The 18,847-nt window shown below is 45.7% G+C and overlaps 1 protein-coding gene across 6 annotated transcripts in view; it reads right to left on the reverse strand.

The window, feature by feature from the left end:
• Positions 1–2,357: 2,357 nt before the first annotated feature.
• CAMKK2 (calcium/calmodulin dependent protein kinase kinase 2) overlaps positions 2,358–18,847 on the reverse strand; it is a 67,115-nt gene continuing 50,625 nt past the window's right edge. For 3 of the 6 annotated variants that reach the window (XM_074297812.1, XM_074297821.1, XM_074297830.1), the window contains exons 14-17: positions 18,189–18,317; positions 13,913–14,013; positions 8,705–8,747; positions 2,358–5,566 (exon numbers count right to left, since the gene is read on the reverse strand). In XM_074297812.1, coding sequence (XP_074153913.1) covers positions 5,393–5,566; positions 8,705–8,747; positions 13,913–14,013; positions 18,189–18,317 — 447 coding nt within the window. In that variant the 3' untranslated portion in view covers positions 2,358–5,392. The remainder of the gene's footprint in view (positions 5,567–8,704; positions 8,748–13,912; positions 14,014–18,188; positions 18,318–18,847) is intronic. The other 3 variants (XM_074297840.1, XM_074297851.1, XM_074297858.1) reach the window with 3 other exon arrangements.

Raw genomic sequence — 18,847 nt, forward strand, 5'->3', positions numbered from 1 at the left:
CTGATTTCAGGTACAAAGCTCTATTTGCTATGTCACTTAGCTAACCCTTAAATTTTATTTAAATCAAAATTTTGTCGTATTTTAAAGATAATTTTAAAAATTATTTTATGCAGAAGATTCCAGTCTTCATGCTTCTTTAAAATTTCAGTCGCCAAATCAACTACTGCCTCCATGATTTTTCTCCTTGTTATCACCTTCATTCAGGCCCTCATGGCCTCCTACCTCGATCACAGTAATAGCTGCTGGTGGGGCTGTCTCCCCCGGTCCCCATTTCCAATTCATTCTCCACTTAGGTGCCAAAGTGATCTAAAACCTAACTGTGTGGTTCCCTACTTCTCTAAGATGTCAGATCCTCTAGCTGGCTTTTAATCACTGGCCCTTTCCCACCTTTCCAGTCTTCTACCCCTTACTCCTTGCTATATTCTTCCATCCAGTGATACTGGCCTCCTGGTTGTTGCTTGCACAGTACAACCATCTCCAGGCATTTTGTCTGACTGTCCCCCATGCCTGGATGCCCTCTTTCCCCATCCCCACCTCCTAGTTTCCCTGGCTTCCTTCAAGTCCCAGATACTATCTTCCCTCCTACTGGAAACCTGTCCCGATCCCTCTAATTTCTAGGGGCTTCCCATAATCCCCAATATATAGTGCAGATAGCACATTTGCCATATTAGCTTGCTTGTGATGGCTATTATTTATATAGCATTTCCAGGTTTCCAGAGTACTTTATTTTTTTTTCTTCTCCATTTTTAAAATTAATTTTATAATTATAACTTTTTTTTTTTACAACATTATCCCTTGTACTCCCTTCTGTTCTGAGTTTTTCCCCTCCTTCCCTCCACCCCCTCCCCTAGATGGCAGGCATTCCCATACATATTAAATATGTTATAGTATATGCTTGGTACAATATATATGTACAGAACCGAATTTTGTGGTTGTTGTTGTTGTTGTTGCAAAGGAAGAATTGGATTTGGAAGGTAAAAAAAACCTGGGAAGAAAAACAAAAAAATGCTAACAGTTTACACTCATTTCTGGGTATAGCTGATTCTGTCCATCATTGATCAATTGGAATTGGATTAGCTCTTCTCCAGAGTACTTTATATGTGTAATTTATTTCCTCCTCACAACAACCCTGGGCAGTAGGTACTACTACTATAACCATTTTACAGATGAGGGAACTGAGTCAGGTCAGATTTGAACTTTAGGTCTGATTCTGGGTTCATAAGAGACATTAAATGAATATTCATCTTGACATGCTAGATATTTTTACCTGAAAATTCTATGTTATTTTTGTTGTTCAGTCATTTCAATCATGTCCAATTCTTTATGACACCATTTTGGGTTTTCTTGGCAAATATACTGGAATAGTTTGTCGTTTCCTTTTCCAGCTCATTTTACAGATGAGGAAACTGAGACAAGCAGGGTTAAACCATTTGCCCGGGATCATACAGCTAGTGTCTGAAGGCAGATTTGAACTCAGAAAATGAATTTTCCAGATGCCAGGCCTGATGCTCTATCCACTAAGTTATCTCTGGACTTCTTAAATTGATTTTCAAAACAGAGTTTATCTTTTCCCCCAAACCCATTTCTCTAATACCCCTATTTTTGTGAGGGTATCACTCATACTCCCTTCCAGCTACCTTGGTTCACAATCAATCATTCCTAACTCATCCCATTGATAAATACACAATATTTCACTTCCATTTTCAGATGCCAAATCTCATCAAATTCTATCTCCACAGCTCTTGTGAATAAACTCCCTAGTTCCTCTCTCCTCACATGTTAATAACTTCAGTCTAATTGCCTTCTTGCTCTCCTTTCTGATCCATCCTTACAAAATTATCATATAGATATTTCTGAGGAATAATTCCACCTATATCATACCTGTACTCAAGAAGCTTCAATGGTTCCCATTGGGTTCTGAGATCAAGTATCAACTCTTCTGTTTGGCATTTAAGCCCCTGACATTCTAGCTCCAACCCATCTTTCCATATTGGTGCCCCCCATCCCACCGTAAATACTTGTTAAATGGAAAGGGGAATGGTTGTAAATTTGCATATTCTTGCATTGTAATCTAAGCTTCTTGAAGGCAGAAGCTGTTTTTGCCTTTCCTGGTATCCCCAAAATTTAACAGCCCCTAGCTTACTAATATTGTGCTCATTTATTCATTGTATCCGAGAATACAAAGGTTTTAGAGATGCACGGGAAGATTTATATGAACTAATGCTAAGGGAAGTGAGTGGAAACCAAGAGAACAAATCAGACGGTAACTACAATTACATAAACAAAACCTGAAAACAGTGAAGGGGGGATTGGATTCTGAGGAGAGGGTTTAATGATCACAGCAAAGTACAAGACGATTTTGCTATCTGTTTATTCAAGTTTACAGAGAAGCTTCAACATCTGTGGAAAAACACCAAAGTTTCGTTTTCTCTTAAGTCCATGTAATTTAAGTGATAAATACACAGTATTTAACTTTGTACACCTGATAAAAGGAAAATGCATAGTAAAAAGGACTAGGAATGAACACAAGCATCGGGCATTAAATAGACCATGGAATTAAAAAGGTAGTGGCGATCTCTCAAAACCTGTCACAACCAGTGGTGGAAACCATAGAGAAGATGGAACCAGAGTCAACCTTTTTCTTTTCCATGGCATTTCAGGAGACCTGTGAAGATCACAGCTTTCTAACATTTAAAGGAAATCTAGCCACTGCTGCCAAAAAAATTAGAGAAGGGTAATCCTAACCTAGGGAGAGGAGTTATACCTTGTATGCTAATATTGGGGATCTGCACGGCCCACACATTGCCATTCCAAAGGAAAATGAAGAGAGTAAGAGAAAAGAGGCACATGAGACGGCCAGAGCATCCGCTCTCTTATGCTAACCTGGAAGTTTTTTCTCCCCTGTCTCCAAACTCCCAACCCCATCTCCCCCATTCACTATTAAACAAGTTACCTCCACCAAGCTCAGACCTCAAAGACAGAAGGTTGGCAAATGATGAAAATAGGTTCTGGGGTCACCAACTTAGGAACTGGAAAGAGGCCTTGCATTGTCCCCCCCAAAAAAAAATTTACATATGAGGGAACTGAAGTCCAGAGAGGTGATGGCCCACGATTACTTCATTGACCATACAAGACAAAATATGAACCTTGGTCCCTCTTGGCCTTTGGGGGAGGGGGAGGAGTGGAGGGGAGGAGGCTTCCATGCTTTCATTAACATTTATTATTGGACTTTTGAAAAAAAAATCCCAAGGTGCTTAATGATCACTGTCTTCCTTAATAACTGTGCTTAATTTTTTTTAAGGACATGAATTCCAAAGAGTTTGTGCCAAAGGAAGGTTCTAAGCCTTGAGTGCCCCCTGCCTATGGTGTCCATGAAAACCAATTGGGGTGGGATTGAGCTGGCCAGAGTCATGACTCAAGTCACAGCCTCTTGGACAATTTACCATCTGTGTGATCTCCAGCCAGTCTCTAACCTCAGTTTCCTCACCTATAAAATGAGGAGGGAGCTAGACCGGATGACCCCGCAGATCCCTTTTTGCTTGAAATCCCTGATCTTTGGCTGACCCGCAGCACAGACATCAGAAACCGCAGCGAGACCCGAACCCCTAAAACTGAAAATCCATGGCTCTGCCCGACGCAGCTGTGCAAACACGAGGGAGAGTCGCTAATGGCTGGGTGCTGCTTGGCCACCGCACGCGAGCCGGACGAAGACGAAGGTTCACAGTCACCACTTCCGAAAGGTGCTCCCACTCACCAACAACAGGGGGCATAGATGAGTGCAGGGATTTGTATCAATTTTAAAATGTGCTGGAAGAGGAAATATTCCGTGGTGGAGGACCATCAGGAGAAAGAATGAAGATCGGATGTCAGCATGGCACAGAATGACTCAGCCCTTGGCTCTCCTGACATCCAGAAAGTCTGCCCAAGCACCGCTCGAGGGAAAAGGGACGGAGCCCCGGCCTCTTGGGGAGGCCCGGAGAGGAGCAGGGCACCAGGCCCAGCCTGCCTCTGTGGCTAGTGAGCCGTTCAAACTAGAGTGAAAAGTAGCCCCAAGAAAGCGGCTCGGGCACCTGAACAATTCCACCCACCCCACTCTCAAAGTGTGTAAGAAAGGTGTGCTTTGAAGCCAAGAAACAAAGGTGGAGCCTTTCTAATTCCCCTTCCTTCGGGGCTCAGACCGGCCCGCGTGTCCCTGGCAGGAAGCAGATTCCAAGTTATAAAAGAATGCATAGTCATGCTCTTGGGGGGAAGGAAAAAAGGACATGATCTCGCTTTCCCACCGCCAGGAAGAACTGCCTCAACGTCGTTCCGGGTATGTACAATCTCCTCCGGGAACGGACGGGAAGTAGCGGTTTCCCAGCAGGCTTTACCCCACTGCAGGAAGGATTCCGCTCAGCCCCGGAAGTGGGCTGTGACAGCTCACCAGCTATCCAAGGAGGTGGAAACAAGACATGAGAGGCTTTCCGGGTGCACAAGCGAAGATACTGGAGATCGGGCCCCCCAGCACTTCTAAAAGCCCCGTTCCCTGTGGGAAGCTCTACAGAGAGCCCTTTTTTGAAATCCACTAAGCCGACGTCTAGATCGTTTCTGAACTCTAAATCCTAACCTAGTCAAATAATTAAAAACCGTAAGCCATGTAATGTACATGGAAGCGGAGGATTTCACCCTGAATTTGAAAGTTTACAGTAATAAACCTACGAGCTCACAAATCGATTTCGGAAATGCTCTCCCCACGGAAGGCTGACGAAAAGCAATGGACCACGCCCCACCCCCACCCCTGCTGCCGCTCCCCCTCCCCCAACCGCAGAGTCCTTTCATGAATTGGTTTTTCCTAAGGTAAAGTTGTTGAGGTTCCTTCCTCCCCCCACAAAGGAACAGCCTTCACCAGGGGGAGAGGGAGGCGAAGGTAAACCAAAGTCCTGGGGATGGAACAGTCTCCGGAGCTGTTCGGACTCTGCCCAAAGCCCGGAGGCCGGAGCCCTTTGGGTGGCAGATTTCCCGGGTGGGGCCCACCGCCTCTGCTGTTTCCCGCCCCGTGGCCAAAGCCTCGCCCTTGAGTGCGCCCGCCAGCTTGCCACAACTTGCCACATCGGGCATCGAAGCGCTTTCCCCGGAGTCTCCCCACCTACACCCCCCCCACACGGTGTCGGCAGCCTGCGGCTCCTCCCTCTGGGCCCTCCTGCCGCTGGCGGTGTCTGAGTCCCGGAGTAGATGTCATGCCTCCCCCCGCCCCCCGCCCCCTAAAACGACAAGAAAAGAAACAACCAGAGATGAAGGCGACGCTTTACACAAGTGGTCAGTTTCGGTGGGACATGCGGCTATGGAGACAGCGGGTGTCGGCGGCCCGGCCCGCGGGGTGAGCAGGCCGCTCGGCGGACGTGCCCGGCGGACCTTAATCGGTCTCCATCGCCGCTTCTCCGGGCGGAGGCAGCGGCCGGTGCCCGGCGTCCGGCAGGCGGTGTGCGGCCCGCGCTTCCACTAGGGCGGCCGTTTTCACCAGACCACCTCCTCCTCCCCGACATGCGGCAGCTCGCTGCACCTGAGGATGTCCTCGCTGCCTTGTTTCCTGCTCGAAACAGAGAACGGAGAGTCAGTGAAGCTTCCCCCTCCCGGCGGCAGCGGCGCCCCCGTGCGGACCATAGAGACGCCGCACTGCACACTGGCTCCCCAGCCCCTCGAGCTGGCTTCGCTTCCGAGGTCCAGCAGGGGGCAGGCTCAGTGGGTGGGACTGGCCCGGAAGCACTCCCCATTACATGATAGGCGGGAGAACCAAGAAGCCACGTGGAGAGGTAAGGCGCGAGGGAGCCGGGGCCCTGAGCTTGGTTCTGCTGCTGCCCACCCACAACCTCACGTCTTCGCTCCGTCTCCTCCATATCTGGAACGATCTCCCTCCTTCACTCCAACCTCTGATGTTCCCGCTTCTACCACAGGAATTCTTCCCCAGCTGTCCTAAACTCCAGAGCCTCCCTCTGTTAACTACTTGCTATCTGTCCCACGTGGTGTTGGCTCTGCATGTTGGCTGGGCCCTCCCCCAAGCTCACAAGCTCCTGGAAGGCAGGTAGTGCCCTTTGTCCCGTTTGTGTCCCCACAGTTTAGCGCGCACACTCCGGGCTGGGAACTGAATAAATGTCTACTGGTGGAATAATTTGCTACACAAGAAAAATCGGATCTAAAAAGAAAAAAAACTGAGGAGAAAAACAAAAGTGCAAGTGAACAACGTCGGAGGGAGAGAGAATGCCACGCGGCGAACCACGCTCGTTCCCACAGTCCCCCGTCTGGCTGTAGATGGCGCTCCTCATCACTGAACACGTGGGACTGAATAATCATCTGGGTGTTGGAGAGAGCCACGTCCGCCAGAATTTTGTTCAAATAATTTGAAATGACTGATCACAGAAATAGAAACCAGAGGTCTGGCCCTAGCTCCTACTTCACAGATAGTGAAAGTGAGGCTCAAAAAAGTTAACTGATGACCAAGTTCCCGCACACATGACAGCGCTGAGAGGCAGTGTGGGTAAAGCACTGGGTTCAAATTCTACCTTTGACACTTATTAGCTGTGTGACCTTAATAACCTCTGCCTCAGTTTTCTCATCTGTAAAATGAAAGGACGGACTTGATGGCATCTAAAGTCCCTTCCAGCTCTAAATGTATGACTTTGTGAACCAGGATTTGAACCTGGCTCCCCCAGTTCCAAATCTGGCACTCTTTCACTACTCCACACGATGAAAGGTGTAGAGGTGGGAACCTCTGAGCTACCTTCCTAAAGCAATAGTTCTCTAATTACCAGCCCCCAAACGGACCCCTCAAAACCACCTTGTACCCCTGAGAAGCCACATCTCCAACAAGACAAAGCAGGTTTGGGGGGCTCCAGAGACTAAAAATGGTCTAGAACTACAGAGCTCCCTAAGACTTGAGAAAAGCTGGAAATAGCACCTCTTCCCTCAAGGGGACGAAGGCTCCCACATCCCTGAGTTGAAACCATTCAAAGATAAACTTAAAAATTCCAATGATATTCTAATTTTTGTAATTGTAGATTGGGGAATAGCTCAGAGTGGGGAAAATGCATTTTAGAGACTGGCATCATGGGATTAGAGCTGGAAATTCATTTAAGAGAATAGTGACCATCTAGTCCTCAAACTTTAAACAGGGGCCAGTTCCCTGTCCCTCAGACTGTGGGAGGCCGGACTGTAGTAAAAACAAAAGCTCACACTCCCTCCCCCCTCAGCCTATTTGCCATAACCCGGCGGGCGCATAAACGTCCTCTGTGGGCCGCATCTGGCCGGCGGGCCGTAGTTTGAGAACCCCTGCGTCTAGTCCAATGTCCTCATTAAACAGATGAATAAACTGAGGCCCAGAGAAGGTCACATGGGTGTAATAAGACAAATGATTATTTGAACCCAGAACCTGTGACTCCAAATTCCATGTTCTTTCCCTCCACACCAACTAGGAAAGTATAAGGCAAATAAGCCATTTCCCAATATGTACCAAAATATATAGCAGCAATTTGTTGTGAAAGCAAAGAACTGGAAACGAAGGGGATGTCCATCAATTGGAAACTGACTGAATAAGATGTGGCAGAAGAATGCAATGGGATAGTATTGTGTGATAAGAAAAGACAAAAAAGGACGGTTTCAGAGAAGCCTGGGAAGACGCGCATGAACTGACGCAGAGTGAAGTGAGCAGAACCAGAACAATTTGGACAATAACAAAAAGGATGCAATAAAGACAAATGACTCTGAAAGGCTTCTGAACTTTTAAGTAACACAATAACCAACCCTCCCAGAATTCCAGAGGCCTGATAAGGTAGCATTCAATCTACCTCCTGACAGAGGTGAACAGGCTCTGGAGTCAGGCAGAGTCAGAGAACCATTTTTGATACAACCAGTGCAAAAATTTGTTTTGCTTGACTGTGAATATTTGTTATGAGGGTTTTTATCTTTCAATTAAGGACAGGAAGGTGCAAGCAAGAGAGAAAAGCAGATGATTGCTAATTGAAAAGAAAAAGTTATTGCCCCAAAAAATATTCTCAGGAACCCCATTTCCCACTGCAGTAAATCCTTTCACAAGGTCCTTTTTAAAAATGTCCTTCAAAGAATGAATAGTGAAATAATATTGACCTAAGGGGCTAGGAATGGGAAGGAAAGAATATCTTACGGATTGAAGCTCCCACCACCAACTGGATGTCTCCCTCTCTCCCTTCCCCTCTGTCTCTAGGGTCTTGTCTCCAGTCCCCTGGCAGCAGCCAAATCACACGTTGATCCCCATGCAGAATTCTGGGTGCCTGAGGAGGGTAGCTCAGATGCCTCTCCTCTAGTTCCATGCAGCAGCAGGTCCAGGACTGCATGCACTGAGCCCTGGGTGGTCCCAGCCCCTCAGTCACCTTTGTGAGAAGACATTTGGTACCTTCCAAAGCACCCTCACACCAGTGCCAAAGGGATCCTTAGAGAGTCAGTCCCTTACAGGTCCTAGCCCCTGGCTTCTTTCTCCACCAACACTCCATAGCTGGGGGTTCTGGATCAGTGTCTCAGCTTGCCTGGCTGCCCAAATAGGCTGAGTGTGGAGGGAGTGTGCAGGCCCCTTGCCCCCCAGATCCAAAGGCCCACGTGCTCAGCAGCCATCCCCGTGCCCCCAGGGATGCACAGGCAAACAGAGGCCTAGGCGGTCGGGCGGGTGGGCAGGCAGGCAGGCAGGTACAGCTGGCTTTACCTTGGACTCCAGGAAGGGCTCACATCCCCCTGTTTGTTTTTTTCTGGAATTGGGGGAAGGGGAAGGAAAAGGGACATGAGAAGGGACCCATGAGAACTTCCAAAGATCCTTCCCCAGCCCAAACACTCGGGTCCCAGGCAGGAGGAGAGGGCTTCTCATTCCCTAGTCTGATTTCCACTTTTTTTTCTGGATGCTGTGCCTTGGAACCTACTCATTCCTTTGACTTTTGTTCAAAACAAATCTATGACCTGCTGGTAGCCAAGATTCTTCTTCCTTCTCAAGAGTTCCCTACCTAGTTTGTCCTCTTCCTCTCTACCGTAATCTTGCCAGTATACTTGGAGACTTCAATATACTTGTTGCCATCCCTCTCTCTCAAATGTCAGGCTTCCCATTCCATTAATATCAATGATATCCTCTTTCTTCCACCACCGAGCTGCACACACAAATGGACATAGCCTTCAATTTATCAGCCAAGAGTTCCACCACTGATATTTCTCTGTCCTACCATAACCTACTATTCCCCCACCTCTCCTTGCACCTCATTCATCCTATTTATCCTCTTTCTCTTTTTCTTAAAATCCAACCTCAAGTCCCATCATCCCTTAGTGTTCTCCCAGGGCAACATTCCTGGTATGCCTTCATTTTCTTTCCTCCTTAATCACAGCCCTTCAGTTAACCAATTCAACTCAACCATCCTCTGCCCTCAGATTCCTTGTACCCCATCTGATTTTCACTACTCGTATTTTGTGAAATCTCATCCCTGCACCACTCCCCACATCAATCCGCTCTGCTCCTATTCACCTGCTGCCAAATCAAAGGCTCACAGTCAAACTGGGGATACTATATATTTGTATTATTTAATCTCACCTGGACCCTCAACACTGCAAACTGCTAATGTTGTCTGCAATGCACCTTCCCTCCTCCTCTTCCTCTTCTTCCACCCAGAATGTGCTTTCCCACTCTTATGACCCTAGCTCTGATTAGTGATGATTTATCCTTTCTGACTGGGTCTCAGGCTACTTCTGAGACTCCCCCTTCAGTCACCACAACTGCTCAAAATCCGCCTCTCTGGTTACTACCTTCCTACACCCCTTTAGAATGTGAATTCTGTGAGAATAGAGATTGTCTTTCTTGCTTGTGTTTAGCAGGGTAATAGTAAGTAGTAATATGTGAATAAAGAGAAGGGGACAGATACAGAATTAGAGCTGACAAAACTTGGTAACTCATTAAATGTGTGAAGAGTTGAGAGTTCCTTTGAAGTTGGGAAGCTGGGTGAACAAAAAAATAAAAATGACCTTCATAGAAAGAGGAAGTTCAGAAGTCAGGTGGGTTTGGGCAGGAAGATAATAAGCAGTAAGACTTAAATTTTTTTTTCCTTCATTAATTCATTCAGTACTCCCAATTTTAGCCATTCAAAACATTTTCTTTTCCCCCTCAAGGTGTCTAAGCCATTCTTACTCCAATTCTTTTCAGCAGAGGGCCAGCATCATATTTCAGGGGGGAAATGTTCATCAAGAGATGAAACAAGTGGAAAACATGTTCATCAAGAGATCCCTGTCCTTTCCACTTTACATTTCAAGCCCCCTCAATATTATCTTTGATTGTCTCCTTTTAAACCCTCAGAGAAAAACATGGTTCTCCTTGCCAAGGTCAACCACTCTACTCAGGCCACAAATCCTACTGTTCCCATCTCTTTTTAGGAGTCTGCCCCTTAAATTCTCTTTTTTTCTGCTTAATTTTAAAATTCTTTATATATTTGTTCCCTTACTTCATCCCTCTGATACCCTCTCCCATTATCTTCTCCTTCACTCTACTCCCTGATCACAGAGATGGCCCTTCCCTTTGTCAAGACCAACCCTACTCCATGTGCCCTGACTCCATCCCTTACTATGTTCTCCAAAAGAATCATCCCCATTCTCATTAACTTTTAGTCTTTTCCCATCTACTGGCTCCCCCAGCTGAACTCCATCTTTAGTTGGTCCCTCCTTTCTCTCTTCTCGCTCATTTCTAAATCTTTTGCAGTCTACTTTCTGACCTCATCACATTAAGTGAAACGGCTCTCTCTAAAGTTACAACTGCTCTTTTCACTGCCAAATCTAATAGCCTTTTCTCCATCTTGATTTTTGACCTTCTGGCATTGTCAATTACCATGGTCCTCTGCGTATCCTAAAGGTTCTCTAAGGATTCATGACTCTTCCCCCGCTAATCTTTGTTGAATTATCATCCCAATCTTGTTCCCTAATTGTGAGTGTTCCCCAAGACTGTCCTGGGATCTGCCTTCTCTTCTTAATGACTTCATCGGCTCCCATGGGTTCACTGACCACCTCTATGTAGATGACTCTCAGATGGACATACCCAGTCTTCATCTCTCTCCTGTGCTATAATCCCACACCGCCAACTGCCTGGGAGATAGCACCAGCTATATGTCCCACAGGCATCTCTAAAACAGGCCTAAAATCCAATTCTTTCCCCCCAAATCCACCTTTTTCATTTTCATCCTTTTGGCTACCCTGCTTCCCAACCTCAAAGGAACTCTCAATTTCTCACACGTCTAATGAGTTACCAAATCTTATCAGTCCTAACTGCACAGCATCTATCCCCTTCTCTTCTCACACAGTAATCTAGGTTACGCCCTTATGGTTTTAATTTGTATGATTGTAATAACCTCCTATCTGATCTCTCTGCCAAAGTGATTTCTCGAAATGACAGGTGACCATGTTACCCCTCCCACACTCCAGTAGTTCCCTATTACTTTGATGATTAAAAAAAAAAAAAAAAAACCCTTGTTTGATATTTAAAGTTCTTCATAGTCTGGTCCTTACCTCATCTTCCAAGGCTTCTTATTTGCTATTTCCTTCCCCGTCTCTTTTTTTTTTAATTTAATTTTTTTAAAGTAATAGTATTTATTTTTCCAATTACATATAAAGACAAATTTCAATATTTATTTTTTGAAATATTTTGAGTTCTAGATTTTTCTCCCTCCTATTCTCCTCTTCCCCAAGATGGCAAGCAATCTAATATAGTACCTCAGAACAGGCTGTCCCCCTTGCCTCCTTCACCTTTGCTTTCCTTCAAGACTCAGTTTAAAGCCACTTTCTGCAGGAGACCTTACCTGCTTTTCCCAGACACTAATGTCTTCCTCTCTAAGATCCCTTGCATCTCTTCATTACGGATCTTGCACATGACTGTTTATACACATGTTGGCATCCCCACTGGAGTGTAAGCACTTTAAGGGCAGGGAATCCCTTGCTTTTGTCACTATGTCCCCAGCACCTAGGCCAGGGCCCAGCCCAAAGGAAGCACTTAGCATCTGTTGACTAGTTGAGTGGATATAGAGGTAGTTTCTGAGAAAAACCCCTTATCCCAACTTGGCTCATCCTGGCTGTGTGACCTTGGACAAGTCACCTCTCAGTAAGTTACAGAGAAGGTAAAAATCCACATGCAAAGTAGAATTTCCCAAGCTGATGAAATGAAATAAATACTTTGTATTCATTTCTTTATATAATACAAAAAAACAAAACAAAACAAAACAAAAAAACAAAAAACTGAGTGTTCACTATGTGGCAGGCATTGAGCTAAGCCCTGGGGATACAAATAAGAAAAGAAAAGACAGTTCCTTTCCTCAAAAAGTTTACAATCTAATGAGGGAAGATAAAGCATAAAAGGAAGCTTTCAGGGAGAGGAAGGAAATGGGAAGAGAAAGTGTGATTAAGGAGTGGAATCTACAGTGAAAGTGATGGGAAATGGAGAATTAACTGGGCTTTGGGGCTGTCTATATGGAGGCTTTAGGAGGAGCATAAATTTTTATTATATAAGAATTTTTAAAAGTGAAAAAATTTCACACACCCCAATAAAATGGGAGCTCCTTAAGGGCAGAGGCTGTGTTATTTTATTTTTGGCTTTGTATCTATCCAACCTAGCAAGATGCCTACCACATAATGGGTATTTAACAAATTTTTGTTTAATAAATGAACAGGCTTCAAGAAAGTCTGTACCAGAATTGAAACGGGCTACTGCTTCTTTGTGATGTACTGAAAGGCTTCTTGATTAAAAAAAAATAGCTTGGTAAAAAAAAAAAAATAGCTTGGTTAAAAAAAAATGTTTGCAAAGCATTTTATTATATATGTTACTCCAACAACCATGGGAAGGTAGATGCTACTTTTACCCCCACTTTACGGATGAGGAAACTGAGTCAAACAGAAGTTAATTTTCTTAGGTGTCTAAAGCAGGATTCCAACTCAGGTACTCCTGATTCCCCATCTAGCCCTTTGGGCACTGTAGCACTTCCTACTCTGTAATCATACTCTATATGACTAAGTCTAAAAAGTTACCATTTGAGATTCATTTTTTTGTTTTCTAAAGACTTTTCTTTTGCCAAAAGTTCCACCCCAAGAGGAGTTATGCCTTGTCTTCAACTGCCTCCTAGTGGGGATTAACTGAGAGCAAGGCCCCCAAGAAGGGAAGATAGCCTGGAAGTCAAGAAAGGAATGGAGAAAGAAGAAGGAGGAGGAGTAGATGGGATGGAACCAAATTCCTTCATTCACAACAATGCTTATCGTTGCCTTCCCCTACCAAGAAGTGCCACTGGGTATTATGTGGGAGTGGAGTTCAGGGGATCATAGAGTTAGCATGAAAATGGTCCTTAATGGCCATTGAATCCAAGCTGTTCACTTTATAGATGAGGAGTCTAGAAAGCTTAAATGACTCAAAATAACTAAAAAGGAGCTGAGGTAGGATTTGAATTCAAGTCTTTTTGATTCCTCACCTCCTACCTACTACACCATACTGCTTTGCATTCCTTCCTCTTCCTCCAAGGTTTAATGGGGCTTCTAAAAGTCATCTTCACAACAGAGAGGTACAAATACTCCCCATTTCACAATGAAGGGCCATGTGAACTTACTCATGGTTGTGAGGCAGATGTTCCCATGCCCAGAGAAGACCCCTGCCTAAAGATGACAAAAAAGCCAGAGGTCTTCTCCTTCAAGGTTACCAAGCCCCTGTGAAAGCTGGAGGGGGGAGGAAAAGAAGGATAGAAGAAGAGAGGAAAACAGAGACAGAAACAGAAAGAGATAGAGAAAGACAGAGACAGGGAAGGGAGGAGAAGGAGAAGGGGCAAATGGGAGAGACACATACAGAGAGACAGGGAGAAAAGAAGAAAGAAAAAGGAGAAGGAGAGGAAGGAGGAGAAGACAGGAGAAGGGCACTCACATGAGCAGGTTTCCAGGGGCAGACAAGGACCGTTCTTCCCGCCGACTGCCCTCAAAAGGGTTCCCAAAAGATCGTTTACGGATCATCGTCTTCACAAGGATCTGGAGAGTGAGAGAAGAGTATGTTTGTGATTGCTCAGGCACCAAGGGCAGCCATACCCCTTCTACCTCCACCCTCGGTCCACGGCCTCCTTGAGTCACCCTGTTGTGACACTCTTACTACCAGGGATCCACCTTATTGGAATCCTTTAGGCAACAGACCTTGCTCCTATCTGGGAAAGGCCCAATCAAGGACCTAGCAGCAGGCACTATTACCAAGACCCACCAACTCTTCTTGCAAAATGCTCCTTGTTTCTAGCATGGTGTTTAGCAAATAGTAGGTGCTTAATAAATGTTTTCTGACTGATGGATCACTTCATTTACAAGGATTACTACTAGAACTGGCTCTCATCACTCTTACCTTGACTGTTCCATAACATCAACCATGTAACTCAATCCCCCAATCTATTCTCTCTTTGTGTTGATAGGCAATGTGTATAGTTGATAGAATCCTGAACTTATATAGGAGAGAACCTGGGTTCAAGTCTTAACTCATACTTTTACTACTCTGTGACTCTGGGCAAGAAAGAACCTCTCTGGGACTCGTTTTCCTCATCCATAGTATGAGAAGTTTGAATTCAATGACCTCTAAGGTTGTTCCCAGTTCTAAACCTAGAATTCTAAATCATCCTTCACAAATTAGCACAATGTTTCAAGGATCCATGATTTTGTCAGGGGTAAGGCATCTTCACTCATACAGACTGCAACCCTCTCAGCCTTTAGGAGCTAGTTACTATGGTCAAAAAATATACAATTCATAGAAACCTGAAATCCACAATTTACTGGTATCTGCTTATCCTACTAAGAAGAATATAATTGAATATATCTGAATTTTTGAATTGAAAGCCTTCTATCTGAGTTTCTTCAAAACTTCTAGCTGGGATCTAGTACTTTGTTTCAGAATCCCTCCTCATTCTGGCCTTCCTCCCCAGGATGTCCTCTGGGGTATAAATGTCCAGCTTAAAAGACAGTGTCCTAACGGACTAGAATATTTTAGAGGGAGTCTGCCCAGTTGGGTACAGCAGAACCATCGCCTCTTTTCTTCTGGAATCCAGACTGACTACTATCAATTTATATTAAACTTATGCTCCCCTAAGAACTTCCAGGCCTCCTATGTCCTATATTGATATTGATTGTTTGGATCCATGTGCAGGACTTGACATTTATCCCCACTTAATGTAACCTTGTCACTTATGATTGCTGGATCTAAACACATCAAACTCTTTTAGAATCTGAAATCTATCAACTCAGACATAGCTCTTCCTCCTAGCTCTGTGCTGCAATCTATACATCTGATTTTTTTTTTCATCTAAAATCTAATTTTTTCAATTTAAAGTTTTTAATTAGAAAAAAATTAATTTAAAAATTAGCAATCTTAGACATCCCTATTTTACCTTGATACCTTTTGCATATGGGGAGCTCAGTCAGTGTTTGTTTTATGGATTCATCCTCTTCAAGTAGTCTAGAAGTTATAGACAAGCTCAAGGCAACTAACACTGTGCTAAACTAACACTGTGCTAATTGTCCTGCTGGAAACCCTTTCTGGGTCTCCATTATTCTGTCCATCTTCCTCTCGGTTATTTTCCATCTATTCTGCCTATCTCTGGTACATATCCATAAACACATTTTCTCAATTCCTTGACAGCACAAACTATCTCTTTGCCTTTATTTGTATGCAAAGCAGAGGGGCTGACACATGATAAGACTGTAAATGCTAGTTGACTGAATCCTTTTTGGAGGAAGACAGATGGAGGAGGCATATGGTATCAGGACCAAGGACAGGGAAGTGTCCAAATTGAGAGAGCAGTGGGAGCTAAGGCCCAGCCCATAACATAGAGACTTGTGGGGAGGTGGGGGGGAGGGGAGAATTTAAGACTTCATTTGAAATTGCTACAAAGGGCCTGGCAGACCTAGCTCTCAGGAATCCTGGGCTGAGCCGGAAGAGATTTTGAGGGTCATGTACCCCATCCAATACTTGAACAAAAATCTCTGCAACACTCCCCAGTAGTCTCTGGGCAAAGATCCCACCTCCACCTCAGACACTCACTAGCCATTCCATCCCAGGCAAGTCATTTAATTTCCTTTTGCCTGAATATCCTTAACTAGAAAATGAGCTAGAACTAGAATCCTATGAATTTCCATATTTATAACAATTAAACATTTATAAAACAATTTCCATAAATGATCTCTTTTGATCCCCAGAATAAACCTGGGAGTTTGGTGTTATTCCTATTCCCATTTTACAAATGAGGAAACTGAGGCAGATAGAGGTTAAATGACTTATGCTCAATAAATAAGTGTCTGAGAAAAAATCTGAACTCGGTTCTTCCTGATTTTAAGATCAATGTGCTAACCACTGTGCTCTAAGCTCCCACTTTCTCCTAGAGGAGTCCACTGCATGTTGTTTGTTTGGTTTTTGCTTGAAAATTTCCTCTGCCATCAAACCTAAATCTGTATCTCTATAATCCCCCTCTACTGTTCCCACTTCCACTGCCTGAGTGGAAGGAAAATCTTCCAAATGGCAGCTGAAGGCTGAGGTCACGTTCTCTACTTCTCCCCACTTATGTCATCTTCTCTAAGCTAAACACCTGTCCTGTCCCCTCCTCCCTGAGCTATCTCGTGGCTGGTGCTCTCTGGACGTCCGTCTCCAAGGATCTCCAAGTTCTACTTAACTTCCCAGGAGATGGGGCACAGGAGTGAAAGATCACCCCCCAGAAACCTCATAAACTGAAAACTCAGACCCAGCTGCTCTCCCCAGAACAGTCTAGAGCCTTTGATCCTCTTCATCAGGACCAAAACACTGACTGCATCTCCGAAGCCTCCCCAGCCCCAAAGGAAAGACCCAGAGGGATGGCTCTAGAGTGAGCAGGCTCACACCACCAGGCGTAGGAGAGGCACAGAAGAGTGAAGAGGGGGGTGGGTTTTAAGTTGAGATTGACATGCAGAGACCCTAGTGAAGGAGAAGAGGATGTTCATGAATTCCAGACCCGGGAGATTCAAAGGCTGAGGGGAGAATGAGAGAGATACAGAGTGAGTGTGTGAGGAGGCAGGGGCGGAGGGGGGGGGGGGGTCCCAGCGGGTGCAGAGCTGAGTGAGGGAAAATCTAGGATCCTTTCTCCTCCTGCTGACAAGGGAAGCTCCTCCAGCCCTTAGGAAGCCTACAGTGGCCTGCACGCTGACCCTAATGCCCTTAGACACCTCCAGCAGGTCTCTCGGCTATTCTGATGAGCCATCCCCCAGCCAGTATAATAACTGCTGGGGACCCCATGAGTGAAGGGCAGGGATTTGATGGGCAGATGGGTGCCTTCCTGGCAACCCACAGGAGGGAGCTGGGACAGAACCTGCTTGTCCATATGGCATCTGAGCAGCCATTCTCCAACTGGCCAGAGAGCAAGTTCCTCATCCTGGTGCTGGCTCACCATCCTGAGAAGGCAGGACGGGAGGCCTGGGCCCAGGGCCTGGGGGTCCCAAGCTCCTCTACACCCCCTCTTCTGAGGTAATCTGAACTTCAAGGCATAAGGGCATCAAGCAACCCTAAAACAAACTCCAGACTTGGGAGACTGTGAGCCCCATCCACTAGGACAGAGAGGAAGATTTGTCCAGGTTTTTTCAGGAGAGAGGCTGTAGAGTAGCTAAAATATCCACAGGGTGCCAGGGAGATCAAGTCCCGCTGATAATATACTGGCTGTGTGACCCTGAACAAGTCATTTAACCAGGCAAGTCTCCAATTACAGAGAAGATGCCAACCTGCACTGGTAGGGAGAGTTTCCTCACTTGGGAGTTCTTATATCAATGAAATTGCAGATTCAGTCCCCATTTGCAAGGGAAAGCCCAAAATCTCTCCCAGAGAGAGAAACCTGTTCAGGGTCCTCAGCAAGCTTTATATTAGCCCACTTAGGACAAAGAAGGCTCCTCTCCAGCTCAACAACCCATCTCCTTCTCCCCCCTACCCCATCTCCAATTAATTGGTGCATGACATTCAGGGTTTCCCCAAGTTGGCATCCCTGTCTCCAATCTTACAGAAGTAGAAGTGGAGGCTCTGAGACAACAAGGGATTAGCCAGGAAGCTAAGACCCCGCTGCTCCCAGATGCCTCTCATAGGCTCTCCCTAGGCAACGGCTCCTCCTGCCTTCCTCTGTGTCTCGGTCTCTGCACTCAATGGGCTCTGCCCGCCTTACCACGGTCGCCAGGCTGGGGATGTGTTTGACAGAGTTCTCCACCTCCTCTTCCGTCACCTCCACCAAGGTGCAGTTCTCATCCTCCGTTGGCAGCGGCTCCGCCCCGTGCCTTGTGACCCAGGGGTGTAGCTTCAATGAATAACAGGAGGGGTGAGGGGTGGGGAGCACCTCCGGGAGGATGGAGAGCAACAGGGATGCCCTGCCAGCGTGACAGAAGGAGCATGCAGGGAGAAGGCCAGAGAGGGGAGAGCCCCCCAGGCAGACATGCAGGTGAGTGGGCCAGCCAGGCAGATGGATGGTGGCAGGAAGCAGAAGGGAGAGAGAATCAGAAGGAAATGTGGGAGGGAGGGGAAGGAGGACAGTAACACCACAGACACCTCGGGCTTATTTCCAGATCCATTTGGAAAAAACACATTTAAATCTTGCTCAGGCCGACAACATAACACATGAGGCTTATTACTGCCTCGGGTCCTGCTTTCATCCTGTAGTTCTCAAGCCTTGCCCCCGCCTCGGTTATTTAGGATCCATGATTTCTTGGGGAAGCCAGTATCCCAAAGTCTCAGCTTTTTCCTCTGCACCGTTAGAGGGTTAGACTAGACAGCTTCTGGGGCTCCTGTGAATGCTAGACTTTTAATCTCATGAAGATCTTATGAATTGTC

The sequence above is a fragment of the Sminthopsis crassicaudata genome, chromosome 1 (assembly GCF_048593235.1).
Source record: "Sminthopsis crassicaudata isolate SCR6 chromosome 1, ASM4859323v1, whole genome shotgun sequence".
Lineage (NCBI taxonomy): Eukaryota > Metazoa > Chordata > Mammalia > Dasyuromorphia > Dasyuridae > Sminthopsis > Sminthopsis crassicaudata.